We start from the raw sequence: 16,690 nt of genomic DNA, 5'->3' as shown, positions 1-16,690 counted from the left end.
TGATCATGTCTGTATGATGAAGCCTCCGTGAAAATCCCCAAAGTACAGGGTTCAGAGAGTTTTGGGGTTGGTGTTTTCACCCATACTGAGAGGGTGACATACCCCAAATCCACAGGCACAGAAGCTCCTGCACTTGAAACCTTCCCAAGACCACGTCCTGTCTACCTCTTCATCTGACTGTTATCTGAATCTTTACCATATCCTTTAATATACTGGTAAACATCAGCATTTTTCTGAGTTCTGGGAGCTGCTGTAGCAAATTAATTGAACCTGAGGAGGGGGCTTGGGAACCTCCAATTCATAGTCAAATCTGACAGAAGTTGTGGGTATCTGAGGACTTACTACTTGTAACCGGTATCTGAAGTGGTATGGGAGCAGTCTTGGGGGACTAAGCCCTTAACCTCTAGGATCTGACACTACCTCCAGGTAAACAGTGCTGGATTGAGGTAAACTGTAGAACACCCAGCTGGTGTCACGGAGAATTGTTTTGGCGGGGAGGGGGAACCCTGACACGTGTGGTTTTTCCCTACACGGGAAAAAAGACACACTGGTGGAAAACTGAATTTTTCCAATATGAATGGTACCTATTAGTTTATGCTTATGGAAAAGTCTTCTTGTTTAATAGGATGATAAACATCAAAGTCCTTGAGACATCATCTTGGGAAGTATATAATGATTACAACACTCAAAGTACAAGTAGAAATCCATCACTCATTTAACAATATCTGTTGATGACCTACTCTGAACAAATTATAAATAGGTTTGCTGAACCAGTGCAGGAAACTGGATTAATTTATCAATTAAAGCAAACAGATCTGAGAAGAATATTTCAACTCACTTTACAAACAACAAAACTGGAGCCCAGAGGAAAAAACTGCTGTTCCTCCTCAATTGGAAGATGAGAGAACCATACCCTAGTTTGCCCCAAGGCCATACTATGAATAGTTAAAGATTTTCATTTACAACAGAAACCAAAAGTTTTTAACGAAGTGGTATGTGGGTAGTACATTACTGTACTATGCTAAGAAAAATATAATATTTATATAAAGCCCTTGATACAGTGCTTTTCACATGGTAAATGCTCAATAATGGCAGCTATTACCTCCAGCTGTATGGTCTCTGGAAGGCTGAGTGCGTGATATCTACCTGGCAACAACTGCTTGACTAAATTGATAATAGAGCCACAGGACTTCTAATCTAATTTAACCTTTTGATTTTCCAGATGGAAAAAGAGAAATCTAAAAGAGCTAAATGACCCGCAAAGCCAACCATAGTGAGTGAGTTAGAGCCAAGACCAAACCCTGAATCCCCAGTCGGGCTTCCATTACATGTCACAGGTCTGTGACTTAGCTACAAGGTTTTATTCAAACTGTCATAGGAAAGTAATTAAGAACAGAGCTGCTATACCTAACTTTTTTCAATCTTTTTATTAAAGTCAGCATTGAGCTATGATTTTGATATAAGAATCAGCAAAGCATAATGGCAACACATAGTCTTATGAGTTAAAAACGAAACAACAGTCTTGGTAATGCAATTCTATCAGGGACACCTGATAAATGGAAAGGCTACCAGAGCAGCTGTTACATGTGCTGAAGGAGACTAAAAGCAGAGTACAAATACAAAAGAGAAAAGGATTTAAATAAAACGTTTTCCAAAACAAACTGAAAATGTGACAATAGCTGTGGGTCACTAAGAAACTGAGATTATGTCTCTTGGCATATAGCAACAACAGAATGGTTTGTTTTAAGCAACACTAACAGAAAGTTCAATAAAAAACACTGGGAGACCAAGACTAAAAGCCACAAGGTAGGAAGAGTTCCAGTAAACAACCAAAACGTTCTCCATTTCACACAGAGTGGAAAGATCAACCGTGAACTTTCAGGTCCTTGTGCATTGAGATTAGAATGCCCTCCTAGTTCTATAAAAATTAATCTCTGTATGGGAGGAAAAACGGGGCAGGGCATAGAGAGAAATTCAATCTATTTGTGGTGACTTAAATTCAACTCAACAAATATTTCCTAAAAATCTACTATGTGTGAAATATGCAAGATGCTTGCCTTGCCTTGCCTCAGAGACTTCAGAATTACATAGGAGAAGGGAGAAGAACCGGGTTCACGGAAGTACACAAATAACCCAAGGCAGAACAGAAGCGCTCTGAGAGAGGTTCCAGTCAGGGCTATGAGACTCAGAAAAGGTTTCACAGAAGAAGCGGGGAAGCAGAGTAGGCGAGTGGGTGAATGGCCGACCGGGAGACGTCAACTCCCGGTTTCCTTTACAACTGCCCGCCTCTTCACGCGCTAGGCGCGCGCCCGGCTCACCCTCTCCGGCGGGGGCAGGCACTAAGGCTCTAGACCAGGCCAACCTGCCTTGATTCTCTTCCGCATTTCTCACCTCGGAGGCTTCCAAACTCCTCCTCGGTCAACCTTGTCTGAAGACTGAAGACAACGCTGAGAGGAGAGAGCCCCAAGGCGGGCGACCGGAGCCCTCTCCGGTCACAAGCTGGAGCCTGAGGCCAGGCCTCATCCCCATGGCAACGTCGCCAAGCGCCGGTTCGAACGCCCGCGCCGACGCCCGCGCTCCGGCAGTCCCACACCGTTCACCAATGAGCATCGAGGGAACTCGTGGACATGAACCGCCTTCCTTCTAGAAGGCCAATCAGAAGCCCGATGAAACAGTGGGCGTAACTCTCAATTTCCGTCCTTCAACCAATCGGTCCACTGAAATGAAAATCTCGCGATGTTCTAAGTGAGAGAAACGCACCTTTGAGGGGGGTCCAGGATCCTTCCGCCCCGAGCTGTTGGTCTCCCAAAGCGCAACCCAGCTCTTGGGATTGGTCGACGGACTGCCAGTTTTCGCCGAAGGTCCGCCTTTTGCCTCCTTCTACTTGTGGTGAGTAGCCTTACAGAGGGATTAGTGGGTTTAGTTCTCCGCGGAGAAACTGAGGCTCGGAGCAATGAGAGTCTGCAGCTGACTAACCTCCGGTCGCTGTAGGGTCAGGAGTGGACTTGCCCTTCTCCAGCTGGCTGTGGGGCGCGGGCAGGCCAGACTCCAGCCGCTGCAGAGAGAAGGCAGGGGCCCTCTGGGGACCCCGCGAGCCTTGTTTGTCCCCAGACGAGTGGTGATCGGGGAGGTCGTCGGAAACCCAGAGTACCGGGTGTGGGGCCCAGCGACCCGAGCGCCATACCTTCCCTTCCTTGGGCCTCAGTTTTAACTTTGTTATTACTATTTAAACCCTGCCTACTTTCCAAGAGAGGTTTTATATTTTCTAATTACTTCCTTTATTGAATGGATACTATCGTGACAGTTACAACAGAAGTAAAGAAAGTCACAGGAGAGTCCTACTACCTAAAAACTTTTTTTCTTGGGGCCTAGTTTGGACCTTATGTATCTATTATATCTCTTAAGGGGGAAAATAAATAAATATATGAATGACATTAAATAAGTTGAATGCAATCAAATAGCCAAATGTAGCTGGTGTACAGTCCAGGATGAGAGCACTGATGTTAGGGGTCGGGCAGATCTGCTTTTGAGTCTCTACCCAGACTCATCTCTGAGCTGTAATTTTCTTTTTCCTCTTCTGAAAACGGGGAGTAATGCCTCATGGGGTTGTTGTGAAAATTAAGTGAAATAATGAAGGTAAAGCACTTGGCAAAATGCCTGACAAGTAGTAACTCTTCCGAAAGTGGTAGCTATTATCTTCATACTAGAAATAAGAAAATATATTAGCCAATGGAATCAGTAGATGTACTGTAATTGAGTGCCCAATTTAGTTCAAAACTTGTCAGTTAAATAATGATTAAGGAAACAATCCATTCTTCAAAAGAGTGAAATTTCTTCCTAGTAGCTATATTAAAATATCTTGTGGGGCTGTCAGGGATGTACATGGTGTGATGAACAGTGTGTTCACAGACAGTTTTGCAGAAAATATGAAAAGTCATTTTTTTATTCAACTGTTAATGAAAGCTAAGAGCATGCCATTAAAACATAACAGAGAAGCTTTCTGATGATGTTTTATACAGGGGTTAAGTATGACATATATTTAGTACTTTTGATATGTCAGACCCTACATATACATTATTTATTTTAATCTACAACAACTGTTAATAGTAGGTTGGTATTTCCTTATTTGGAAAATGAGGCGTAGAGAAATGTGTTGCTCAAAATAACATGCTGTTGAATTAGGGAGCTAAGTCTCACTGCAAAGCCAGCCATACTTTTCTGTGTTGTGCGTTCTGTTTTTGATTGAGAAAGGATGAAAATACTTGGAATACAAGCAGTCTTTACTGTCTGAGCTGCCAGGGAAGCCTTCCAGGTGATGCTGATGGTAAAGAACTCTCCTGCCAATGCAGGAGACATAAGAGAAGGGGGTTCAATCCCAGGATTGGGAAGATCCCCTGGAGGAGGAAATAACAATCCACTCCAGTATTCTTGCCTGCAGAATCCCATGGACAGAGGAGCCTGGAGAGCTACAGTCCATAGGGTCACAAAGAGTCAGACACGACTGAAGCGACTTAGCAAGCAAGCAAACTCCTAGTCATCCTTTAAAAACCTTATGGAGTACCCCTTGACCTAAAGATAATCATTCTTTGCTGTCTTTACATCTCACACATACCTTTGTGATGCACAAAACACATCTGGTGACTTGTCTGTTTAAATATCTTCCACTTTCACTAGTATTCAGCTTCCTGTCTTCTCTTCAGTCCTGCCACACTGCTTGTCAAATGGGACACACTCAACAGACATTAGATGAGAGAATGAATCCTTTCAGGCTGTAGTGTTAGAATTCCCCATGTTTGCTTTCCAGAATTGTACAGCAGATGGCACTAATAGGCCACTTAACAGTTCTTCACCAGAAATGATTTTTGTCCGAACCTTGTCTGACTTTGACTTCATCCTTGAAGCCAGTATTCATGTCATTACAGGTGAAATCTCCCATTTCCTCCCTCAGCCAAACAGCAAAGATAGCAAGATGACTCAGCAGCTTAGTCTCTGAAACAGTGGCAGATGTCCAGGTAAAGGTGAGGTTGAGGGAACATTTTCTTTGTCTCAACTCATCAGTTTCTGGTAGTTGGGGGTTTTTCTTTTCTTTCTTTTTTAGTTTTATCTTTTTGTTGATGTTATTGCTTTATTCAAGGATGGGAGCCTTATTTCTGTTTACTTCTTCTAAAGGGAAGAAGGGACTAGGAGAATTGGAGAAGAGACCATTATGATGTGGGATGTGAAGAGAAGCTGAGCAGTCACATAGCTAGCTGCTTGTAGGCAGGCAGAGTTGACCTTCTTCCTCATAGTGGAGTAGCCTGGGCAAATTTCCTGGACACTAGTGCCCCAAGTTAGTTACTTGTGTGCTTGTCCAAGGCTGGCATCAAGCTTGTCCCCAATACTTGGTGCTTGAGAACCCTCAGGCTACTGGGTATGGTTTTGAACATGTGGTTATAGGCTCCAGCTTCCCAGAAAAAAAAAAAAGCAGAGGCATAAAAAACCTTTATCAGAGAGACAAAGTTTAGGGGCATCAGACTACACTTTACCCCTCCAGGGTTGTCTTTGGGCAACAGGATCTTCATCTATGTCAGCCTCCAACTAAAACTTCTGTGAATAGGATTCCAGTTAGACATCTTTAAAATCCTCCATATGAATGTAGATCAAAGTGTGGGAATTTTGGGACTGGAAGCGATTTAATAAATCATTTTCGTATCCTCTCTCAGGGCCACTTGTGCCCTAAGCCCTGCTCTTTCGCGGTAAGCAAAGTTGTATAATGGAAAAAAATACAAACTTTGGAGTTAGACTTGATTCCCTGGTATCTCTGATGGTCAAGATTCTGCCTGCAATGCAAGAGACCCAAGTTAGATCCCTGAGTTGGGAAGATCCCCTGGAGAAGGGAATGGGTACCCACTCCAGTATTCTTGCCTGGAGAATTCTGTGGACAGAGGAGTGTGGAGGGCTACAGTCCATGAGGTTGCAAAGAGTCAGATACCACTGAGTGACTAATACTTTCACTTTTCACTTTTACTTAGATTCAAATCTCAGCATTCACAGACCAGTTATGCGTTTGGGGAAGTATTTTAAACATTTTGAATCTGAATTTCCTTATCTTAAACTGGAGGTAACAATGCTTATTGTGAAGAGTTGTCTTGAGCATTATAAAAGATAAAAAACCTTGCATGGGGTAGATTCTTAATTGATAACATGGTGGGATGAAATACTGTTTCTGCTAGAGGGATTTTAGACTATGAGGAACAGGTTGCAGGAGGATTTGGAGAGCTCTTTCTAAAGGTATATTTGTGACGGCTCCTGTGGTTGAGCTGTGCTTGCAATAGCACTCTGATTAATTTGATGAAAATATTGGACCACAACACATCAGTATAGACATTTACCTGTGAATTATTTTTTGGCACCTAAGTCCTCAACCTCCTAGGCGGTGAGGGAATTGTATCTACAGAGAAAGCCAAGAGCGCTTTTCCTTAGCTTCTGGAACCTTGTGATGACTTTGAGGGGGTTTTGTTCAGGGTTTTTTAAACCACCTAAAGCACTTTGCCACTTTGCTGAAGTGTGAATTGCCTGCTGTCAGCCTGGAGTTCTCACCTCCGCAATCTGGCTGCAGGCATATTTGCATATTAGATGGTGTGTTCTTTAACCCCCTGAGGTTTGAATCCACTCAGAGTTTGTGTGCCGGGTGAGTGTGTGTATGTGTATCTGTAAGAGAGTGAGAGAGAGAGAGAGGAAGAAAGAAATCTGGATACTTTAAAACCCCAGGACAGTTTCAGCTCCATGGTCTCCAGAAAAACAGAAAACCTCCAACAATAGCTCCATTGACTTTTATGTAAATGGCACTCTTCAGGAAAACACTGGGCTATTTCCCAAAGTCCCAGAATATAACCTGAGCATTTGTTTGAGTGGGAGGTGGGGAGACAGTTCTGTGGAGTTGGTGAACATCTGTTGAGAGCTGCTGTGCGGGGTCCCAGGAGACAGCTCACAGTCTGGCTCTTACCTGCCAGAGGTGCAGAGATTTACCACACTAGGTGTACGTGCGTGTGATGGCTTTGTACCATGTCCATGTAGCTAAGCTGGAACTGAGTTTCCCAGGAGTCCCTTCCTGGATAGTTCCAGGTTAGGGCTGACCTCAGGAGAATTTTGTGCAAGATTTGGAAGGCTGAAGTGAAGTAGCAGCCAGTCCACTGTGAAGAACAGAGCAGGATCCTGGGCATGGTGGCAGGACATACCTCTGGACACTCTGATCTGCTGGCTCACTTTAGGGTGCAGGACAGCACCCAGGCCCGAAGCTCCCCAACTCCTGCTGCATCGCCTCCTTCAGCCGTTCTGAGTCCCGGGTTGGGTGTACGCTCAGCTCTGTGGCAAAGGGCTCCAGCTTCTGCAAGTCACCTGAGTCAATGAGCTTGGAGACAGTGGACAGAAGTCGATTTGTTCTCACAGGTTCCAGTTTTCCTTGCTGTCTTCCACTTCACAGTCAGCTTTCCTTTCCAACTGCTGGCATCACCAGCTTACAGAGACTTCAGGCCTAACACCAGATGCGGAGGTGACAGAGGTACATGGGTTTCTCCGTCAACTTCTTGATTGGACAAGGTCTATTCCCTACCCTGAATTCTTATAGTATTCTGTTTCTCTTATCAAACATGACAGTAGTAGATTATTCAGGCCGTGTTAAAGGCCCAGAAGATGGAGGGATTAGAAGCCAGAAGGCTTCACAGAAGAGGTGACATCTGAGTTGTTGCTGAAATGATAAGGAGATAGTTGCATGGATGGGGAAGGAAGGAGAAATTGTAGAGTTCAGCTGGCTCAAGCCAAGTGATTGGAGGGTGAACAGGGTACCTTTCTGTCCTCTCTGGGTACAGAGCACAGGTAGAAAGTGAACATCTGTCTGATCCTGGCTCTTGATCCTAGCTCTTCTGGTCTGGCTGTTAGCTGTGGTCACCACTGAATACAGGTATCTATTGAGATACAGTTTTGCTAGGGTGCACCCTTGTCACTAACCTAAGCCTCCTCCCCATAGGACAGTACTGGCCTGCTGCCCTCTCCCCAGTGGTGCCATATGGCCACCGCAGGCTTGTCTCTCTTGGCCCCCATGGAGGCATCTTTGTTTTCTCACGCAGTGTTGGTGACAGCAGTGGTGTGAAATCATGCCCAGGGGCTTCCTGTCCTAGGCAGGGCACTGTGCCCTCTAGCCTTGGATCCCTAAGCTTGTCCCAGCACCCATCTCATGGGACTCTACTTGAAGCAGGGGCAAGGTACCCTACACCTGTAACTTGCTGATGCTTTCTGAGCATCACGATGGGAAGGCCTGGGATCAGGTACCTATTCTTACCTAAACCTGTAACCAGTAATTTGAAATCTTTCTTCACTAGTTCTTTGGTGACAGGGTTCCTTCTGGCTTCCAGAATAAAGTCCTCAGCATGTATTTATTCCCTTGGAGACCAGGGAGCAGAACACCACATTTAATAAAAGCCCTGATACTGGTTTATATATGAATTTTAAACTCAGAAGGATCCACACTTTACATACTGTTATGAGCCACTCTTTTTCTACTTAGTGTGTCTGAAAATCTTTACAAGCAGCACATTTGTCTCTACCTCATTTTTTAAAAAACACATTTTAATTCTTATTTATTTTGGCTGCATTGGGTCTTCATTGTGGTGCGGGGGTTCTCTTGTTAAGGAGCACAGACTCCACAGAGCTCAGGCCTAGTGGTCATGGCACATGGACTTGGTTGCCCCATAGCACATGGGATCTTAGTTTCCCAACCAGGGATTGAACCCTGCCTTGGAAGGCAGATTCTTAACCACTGGACCACCAGGGAAGCTCATCTTGACTGAGCAGCACCAAGGGGCCCATGGAGATCATCAGCTCCTATTCCAGCCACTCCTCTCAGCGTCAGTTGTGGCACCCAGGAGCACCAGCTTCTTCTCTGGCACTGGAATCCTGCAGATGAGGCCCTGCAGCTCGGGCCTCTCCCTGCCTGGGCCAGTCTCTCAGACCTCAACTGCACTTTAGGCCCCTGGTTTTCTTTCAGTTCTGCCATCTCACCTGGGAACCTTTGTCCATGCCGTTCCCTCCACCTGGAACACACTTTCCTCCTTCCCTTGCCGGTTTACCTTTTACTCATCCTTTACTTCTCTGCTCAAATACGTTTCTTTCAGGAAGCATTCCTTATTGCTTCTCGGCCTTTTGGCTAAGATCAAGTGTAGGAAGCATACCTTGATCCCTCAGGCAAGGTCAAGTTTCCAATCATACATTTTCCCTTTGGAACACAGACCTTACTGACAAATGTTCTAAAATTTGCTTAACTATTTGTTTAAAGTCTTCCTCTCCTACTAGACTATAAACTATATTTTATATTCATGCGAGGGCAAAGGCCAAGCATAGTATGTGCTCCATAAATATTTGCTGCAGGAACAAATGCCACAAGTTTTTCTTTAGCAGAGCCTTACTGAAAGGATCTTCCATGTTTTTTGTTTTTTGGTGTGTCTGTGTGTGTGTGTGTTTGGCTGCATGCATGGCATGCAGGATCTTAGTTCCACACCCCCTGCAGTGGAATCTCAGAGTCTTAAAGGCTGGACCACCAGGGAAGTCCCTCCTGTCTTTTGTTGTTGACATTTTTTCCTGCAGTGGAAAGAAGACTAAATGGAAAAGACTAAAAAAGTCTGTTGTTATTGTATGGCTGATTATAAAGTTAATGTTCTCTGTAAATTTCCAAATAATATAGATATATATGGAGCAGAAAATGAAAGTTTCCCCATAATCTCATCCTCCAGAAAACAGTATTAATGATGTGTATCCTCTTCCAGTCATTTTTCTGTGCATACTGAAGTCTATTGAGTGCTTATTAATCAGCAGGCACTGTTCTAAACCATTTGACAAAGTTAAGTCATGTAATCCTCACAGCAACCCTTTATAGGAGAGCTATCATTATCCTGTCTTAAGCTGAGGAAACTGAGCTTTAGGAGCTCATCACATGGTGAATGAGTGGCAGAGCCCGAACTTGAACCCAGACTCCAGGTTCATACTCTTGACCACTCTGCTAGTTTGCCTCTGATGGGATGGGAAGGAGACTTTCTACCATGGCTGCCCCTTTATATTTTGAATTTTGGACCATGTGAATGTATCACATTCCAAAACATAAAAGACTGAAAAAAATCAGTAACAAATTTTTAGAACACTAAGCCACCATTCCTAAGTGACTCTTCTAAGCCATCAGAAACCACATTGTTTCCCAGAGAACGCTAATCAATACTCTGTGATGGCCTATATGGGAAAGAATCTAAAATGGAGTGGGTATAGGTATAATGATTCATTCTGCTGTACAGCAGAAACTAACCAACATTGTAAATCAACTATACCCCAAAATAAATAAATGATAGAAGTTAAAAAATACAAAGAAACCATACTTTGGGGTCTCTTTGCTCCAGAGTCTCAAGCTGGAGGCTGAGGGAAATGGGATTGTGGATTTGATGATGACATTGTACTGCATCTCTCCCATTCCCAGCATCTCTCCAGTTTTGCTGAGTTTGCACCTGAGGATCTCCCATCTCTACATACACACATGGGCCCTGCTCCAGCAGGGAGACCCGGAAGAGTTGGGACAGACCCACACTACCAGCTAGAGGCCGGGGGCTGCAGTTAGACACAAAGGCCTGTCTCTGACTCCTGGCTTCCCCGCATTGGTCCTCAGCATGTAGGTGATGAGGTCACTGTTAGCTGGTCTGTGTGACTCCCCGGCACCAGAGTGCTGCCCCGCTCCGGCCTCCTCAGCATGGATCTTCCTGTTTTGTGTAACTTGGCACATCTTTGTTATGCCTTCAGATAGACCATGGCCCTGAGAGCATGTGGCTTGATCATCTTCCGAAGACGCCTCATCCCCAAGGTGGACAACACTGCCATTGAGTTTCTACTGCTACAAGCATCAGATGGCATTCATCACTGGACTCCTCCCAAAGGTGGGAGGCCAGGGGGTGGGCTGTGGGGAAATGCCAAGCACTGTTCAGAAATCCACGCTGCCAGGCACCCTACAGCACTTGCTTCCCAGTGATTGTGTAGCAGGAGGTGGGTGTGTGGGCAGAAACTCTTGGCCCTTCCTGCATACGAGGTCTACATGCCAGGGCAGGAGAACCGAAATAGAACTCTGACTGAATACCAGGTTTTCTTGTATCAGTCACCAGAGCGTCAGCCTCTCCAGTGAATGGTGGGGAAGGAGAAGAGGCACTGGGCTGCAGCTGGGGACCCTGGGGCCAGGTCATTACTGGGCTACAGGTTAAGAGTGAACAGCCCCCAGACAGAAGGGAGCAGAGACTTTAAGGGAAAGTAAGGTGGGGGAGAGGTGAACAAGGCTCCTCCAGGGTTGGAGGAGGGCTTCTCTGGTAGCTCAGATGGTAAAGAATCTGCCTGCAGTTTGAGAGACCTGGGTTCAAACCCTGGGTTGGGAAAATCCCCTGGAGAAGGGAATGACTACCCACTCTAGTATTCTTGCCTGGAGAATTCCATAGACAGAGAAGCCTGGCGGGCTGTAGTCCATGGGGTCATCAGAGTCGGATGCGACTGAGCGACTAACATCTTAGGGTTGGAGAACAAGGAAGTAGGAACAGGAAAAACAGTTGGCACATTTGAGTTCCACTGAGGAGAAACAAAGTGAAAAAAAAAAAGAGGTGTCACCAATACTATGAATAGGAATATTCACACTTGCCTCCTGATCACCTGAGTCACACTGCATGGTGCCTCTCGATGAAAGATTTCAAAGGAAATCTCTGAATTTTCCCTGCCTTAGGCGAGGGAGAAGTTACCATCTTAGCACTGATGGGCAGAATGCTGAATAGATGCTGTTGGGTGGGGTGTGCTCAGAGGTTCGCACACAGTTCTGAGGGAAGGTCAGGCATCTCGAATCAGCGTCACCTCTCTGCCCACCAGCATCCCTCCCACCTGCCTTCCCCGATGCAGTACCTGCCTGGCTTTGTGTCCACGGCTGTATGAGGTGCTTCCAGAGAAAATTCCCCAGCAGCCATGGACAGAAATGGAATTTTAAGTCCAGACTCCTGGTTGCTTTCTGTGGGAGCTATGCAGCAGCAGCTGACTGGGGCGCTGCTCTGGGGACCCCCGGGATGGAGGAGAGTAGGATGTAGCCCTGTCTTTGAGCTAAGAAGAGAACAGCTAAGAATTCCTGCTTCCCAGGAGCTCCCAAACCAGGAGGCCCCCAGCAACTTGTTAAAGCCATGTGTTGATCGAAGCTGCCAGACCCCTCTCAGGCCTTCTTGGCCCCCTTGGGCAAGCTGAGAATTTGCAGGGAGGGCCTTGAGGCAAAGCCGAGGGCTGCTCCCAGTCTGCAGAGCTTCAAGTTCTCTTACAACAGTTTCTTGGCAGTTGTCTGCTTGGGTTTGGGCCTTGCCAACAAATTTTCTTAGAACTGGCTCTCGGCTTGTCCTTAGTCTAAGTTCCCATCAGGACTTTCCCTATGAAACTAGAATCTGGCCTTACTCAGAAAGATGAAAACAATTTGGAAGAGCCTTGATAGCTACTTGGAAACAGCTGCGGGTGCCTTGGTATAGGGTTTAGAGCCTGACCATTGGCCCTGGGACTTCGGGCACCAACTGCAGACGGTGTTAAGTCCTCACTGTGGGCTATAAGCGAAGAACTCCCTCTTCAGCCAGCTCCCACCTGGCAAGAAAGGACCACCCTTCCTTGGGAAGGTCACATTAAGGTCTCCCAGGGAAGGGTTTCCCTGAGAACATGGGATGAAGAGAGCTCCAGAGAAAAATAGAGCAGAGGTCTGGGGGAGGCCAACTTCCACATCGAGGAGCAGCATTCTAGACCAGACTTGCCAAATATATGGTTTGTTTCACTCTCTGTAGCAAAGATGGGGTGGGGAAGGGGCTTGCCCAGACACCACAGAGCCAGACCCTACGTGTCCTGTACCCTATTCTCTGCCAGTTTAGGATATTGCTAAAGCCTAGCAACACCTAGAAAAGTCACCACAGACCCAGCTTTAAATCATCTGACCTGGAAAATCTAGCTTTGTTGACGATTATATTTGCTTCCTCTTCTTTTTTCCTCACCAGGCCACGTGGAACCAGGAGAAAGTGACTTGGAAACAGCCCTTCGGGAGACCCAGGAGGAAGCAGGCATAGAAGCAGGCCAGCTGACCATCATTGAGGGCTTCAGAAGGGAGCTCAGTTACGTAGCCAGAGAGAAGCCTAAAATCGTCATCTACTGGCTGGCGGAGGTAAAGGACTGCGATGTGGAGGTCCGCCTCTCCCGCGAGCACCAAGCCTACCGCTGGCTGGAGCTGGAGGATGCCTGCCAGTTGGCTCAGTTCGAGGAGATGAAGGCTGCACTCCAAGAAGGACACCAGTTTCTCTGCTCCACAGCGACCTGAACTGACCAGAGTCGGGCCTTTTGCCTCAGTAGGATCCTTTCAGGGCCTTCTGAGATGAACTGCCTTCACTTCACTTCACTTCCTTGGTCTTTGGCTCATTATAGCAGAGAGCAGAGAGGCTAGTAAAATCAGCTGAGGACTCTCAGAGGAGAGCAAGCAAGAATCTCAGCTAGGTGGAAAGGAAGGGAAAGGAGGAGTTTAAAAAAAAAAAAAAAGCCCAGGTCCAGTGAGTACCTCCTTATACTTTATGAATAAAATTTATGAATAAACTTCAAGCAGCTTCTCTCTCCCTCTAACCTGCTGTATTTATTTCATGGACTCTTGCCCGGGGCATAGGGGTGCGGTGGAGAAAAACTAGAGTGGATCAGGGCTCCAACCTTAGCTGGAGGGAACCCTGGGACCAACCACTGTACCCCAGAAAAGCTGAGGAATCAGGGAGACCCAACATGACCAGGGCAGCTCTTCTGTCCCTGGACCTCCAAGCACTCTCACCCCACCCCACCAACGTGCCCGATTTGTTGTGGCTTTTATCAGAACGGACAAATAAGTGAGTGGGACTGGAGCGTAGGAATTGGGTCTGCCCGCCATATCCACAGATGCCGAGGACCCACAGTGGGACTCGATCATCTGCGGAGTTTGGTATCCACAGCGGGTCCCCCAGTCCTCCGCAGATAACGGAGTACGATTCTACTCACTAATGTATCTTTTCCTGGCACCAGGGACACATGTTGCAGGTGCTCAGTATTTCCTAAAATAGAGACCCAGACACAACAGGGACAGGAGGGTCAGGCAGCCCTGGGCCACCAGGTCAATGACACACACACTCCAGCCTCCCAGCCCAGTCCTGACTCCCACAGTCAGTGTGGTGTCAGTGTGACTGAGGTCACTGGCGAGGAGCAGGCCTGAGCCTGGGGCCTCTGCTGGGCCACCTGCAGCCCTGTCATTCCCCTGTGCCATCCTCGCCTGCTGTGGCCTTCACCTTTAGCAGGCCTTGCTTGTTGGCGTTCCTCTCTTCCTACCTACTCCCTTAATCCACAACTCTGCTGGAAGATCCAGAGGCGCAAGAGGTAGGCCCTGGCCCTCTTTCCCCTTGCTACTAGGGATCACAGAACGCAGGGAAGGTGTTAGATCCTACAGCCCTTCCAGGAGCTGTTAGCAGCTGGGTTCATGTGGATTTCATTAGGGAGTTGTTGCCCAATGAAGTGCGGAAGATTGGCTGGGAAGGGGCATTGGCAAAGGTCAACCTGGATTACCAGGGTCAAGAACAGGCACCCCCAGACGAAATAGAGAAGTCGCCTGGGTCTCTGACAGGCTTCCAGATGTTTTCAGTCACCGTTTCTCCGTGCAGACAGGGCAGAAGTACTAGTGAACAGGATCTTGGAGCCCTGCCAGGGGCCTGAACGGTTTTGTTCCTCACCCCTCTGAGCGGCACTCCCTGAAGGAGGCCTGCTGCAGGAAGTTTTTTGAGCTTAGTGTTCTCTTTCCAGGCCAGCAGGGACCACATCCTACTGATTTAATAAATGCCTGCTGGGCAGTGGTGCCAAACCACAGACTGGCTGCCTCCTAATGAGGGCTGGCCAGCCCTGTGCTCTCAGCATGGGAGTCTGAGGGAGTCTGTGGAATCTCAAAATGCTCAGCACTTGTACACCAGAGTTCGAAGGGACCTGGAAAATGACCTGATTCTGCTGCTCATTTTTTTTTTTAAGCTGGGAATATTGAGGCTTAAGGAGGTAGATGGCCCTGGCAATTGTCTATATGTGAGGTCCTTCGAGAATTAGGTGCCCTAGGGGACTCTTATTTTAGAATATCTTGTGTAGCTTTGGAGTCATTCTTCTAGGCCTTACAGAGTTTTCCATGAAAACACAGGTACTTTGGAGAAGGGGGGTGAATAAATTGCATTCAGCTGCTCACTTTGTGGGACGAATTGACAGGTGTGACTGGGGCATGTTAATGGGCAGTGGATGAGGGAGAGTGAGAGCAGAGCTGAGATTGGGATCTAACAGGTGAGTGGGCTTTGTTGTCATCACCACTTTGCTTTTGGCTGCCTGGGCTTGTTCAAGGGTCATGGGGCTAAGACTGCAATTTCCCCTTCAATCTCAGGCCCTCCAACCAGGTTCCAGAGCATCTCCTCCTGGGAGCTTTCCCTGACAACCACTCGTTCTGTAAACACGGTTCTGTCCCCACCTACACCCAAAGAGGCTTTTCTTGGAGTTGCACTTGTTTTCCCGCTACCACCTGCGCCACCCCAGGGTGAAATGTTAGTCCTCATTCGTGTCTGACTCTTTGCAACCCCATGGGTTATAGCCCACTAGGCTTCTCTGTCCATGGAATTCTCCAAGCAAGAATACTGGAGTCATTTACTATTCCCTTCTCCAGGGGTTCCTGACCCAGGGATTGAACCCAGGTCTCCTGCATCGAAGGCAGATTCTTTACCCTCTGAGCCACCAGGGAAGCCCATCCCGGGGTGAAGAAGCGTCTAGTAAATTAATCCCCACGAGGATGGTCCTAAGTTGCCCCCTCTTGGGGGCCTTTGATAGAGGCTCTGGAAAACCAAAATGCCCTCTTGACTCTCAGAAGCAGTATCTTACACCCCCACAGTAAGCAGTTGTTTGCTGAATTGAAGACCTAAAGGCATGAAGCTATAGGGGTGATTTTAATTGTAGAATTTAAATTGAAATACTGGTGCTGGTGTGGGACGTGAGAAGCAGAGGCTGACTGCTCCCCGAGTGATCCAGTGGGTCCCTTAAGCTCTAGAGGAGGGCGGTGCCAACCCCACTGCTGCCCCCTAGAGGCTGTGCTACAGAGTCCAGCGAAACTTGCTCTCCACCTTCCTTCTAACCCTCCCCCTTCACTTCCTTCCCCTCCTACCCTGCCTCCACCTCAGATTATGTAATAGGAAGCTCTCAACAGGACCCCCTGAGGAGGGGAAAAGGGCTATGGAGGGGAAAGACAGCACTGGATATTGAGTACTGAGGCACAATTTCTTCCTGTTCTTCAGACTGGGACCCCCCCTTCCCCGCCCAGGGACTGAGCCTCTTCCTCTTTAGCTTTCCCCACTCCCCCAACCCCACCCTCAGACTCAGGGCTTAACCTCATAAGGCCAAGAATTCTCCCTCTCCTAATGGGTGAGGGGGCGAGAAGGTACAATTTTTCAGTTATAAAATAAATAAATACAGCCATTGGGCTGTAATGAACAGCATGGTCGTGACTATAGTTAATACTGTATTGTATATTTGAATGTAGGTAGGAGAGTGGATCTTGAATGGTCTCATTACAAGAAAAAAAATTTTTTGTAACTGATGACAGCTGTTAACTGGA

General features: G+C 47.0%; 3 protein-coding genes across 5 annotated transcripts in view; 1 reads left to right on the top strand and 2 right to left on the bottom strand.

The window, feature by feature from the left end:
- The window catches only part of KIF24 (kinesin family member 24), a 71,951-nt gene extending 69,349 nt beyond the window's left edge, over positions 1–2,602 (bottom strand). For both annotated transcript variants that reach the window (XM_070375443.1, XM_070375444.1), the window contains exon 1: positions 2,392–2,602. The gene's annotated coding sequence lies outside the window, so the exon portion shown is untranslated. The remainder of the gene's footprint in view (positions 1–2,391) is intronic.
- Positions 2,603–2,744: 142 nt separating this feature from the next.
- On the top strand, positions 2,745–13,650 carry NUDT2 (nudix hydrolase 2). Of its 2 annotated transcripts, none has more exons than XM_005903032.3 (3): positions 2,745–2,889; positions 10,813–10,946; positions 13,056–13,650. In XM_005903032.3, exons 2-3 carry the CDS (start codon positions 10,820–10,822, stop codon positions 13,370–13,372), a joined length of 444 nt encoding a protein of 147 aa, XP_005903094.1. In that variant the 5' UTR covers positions 2,745–2,889; positions 10,813–10,819; the 3' UTR covers positions 13,373–13,650. The 2 variants fall into 2 exon arrangements, with proteins under 2 accessions (XP_005903094.1, XP_014336031.1); XM_014480545.2 differs by having other exon boundaries at positions 2,756–2,889; positions 10,817–10,946.
- The window catches only part of MYORG (myogenesis regulating glycosidase), a 37,499-nt gene continuing 26,604 nt past the window's right edge, over positions 5,796–16,690 (bottom strand). Inside the window, exon 4 of the mRNA XM_070375450.1 lies at positions 5,796–5,819. The gene's annotated coding sequence lies outside the window, so the exon portion shown is untranslated. The remainder of the gene's footprint in view (positions 5,820–16,690) is intronic.

The sequence above is a fragment of the Bos mutus genome, chromosome 8 (genome assembly GCF_027580195.1).
Source record: "Bos mutus isolate GX-2022 chromosome 8, NWIPB_WYAK_1.1, whole genome shotgun sequence".
In the NCBI taxonomy this organism is placed as follows: Eukaryota; Metazoa; Chordata; class Mammalia; order Artiodactyla; family Bovidae; genus Bos; species Bos mutus.
The sequence above is the reverse complement of the archived record's forward strand: the minus strand, read 5'-3'. Positions and strand labels throughout refer to the sequence as shown.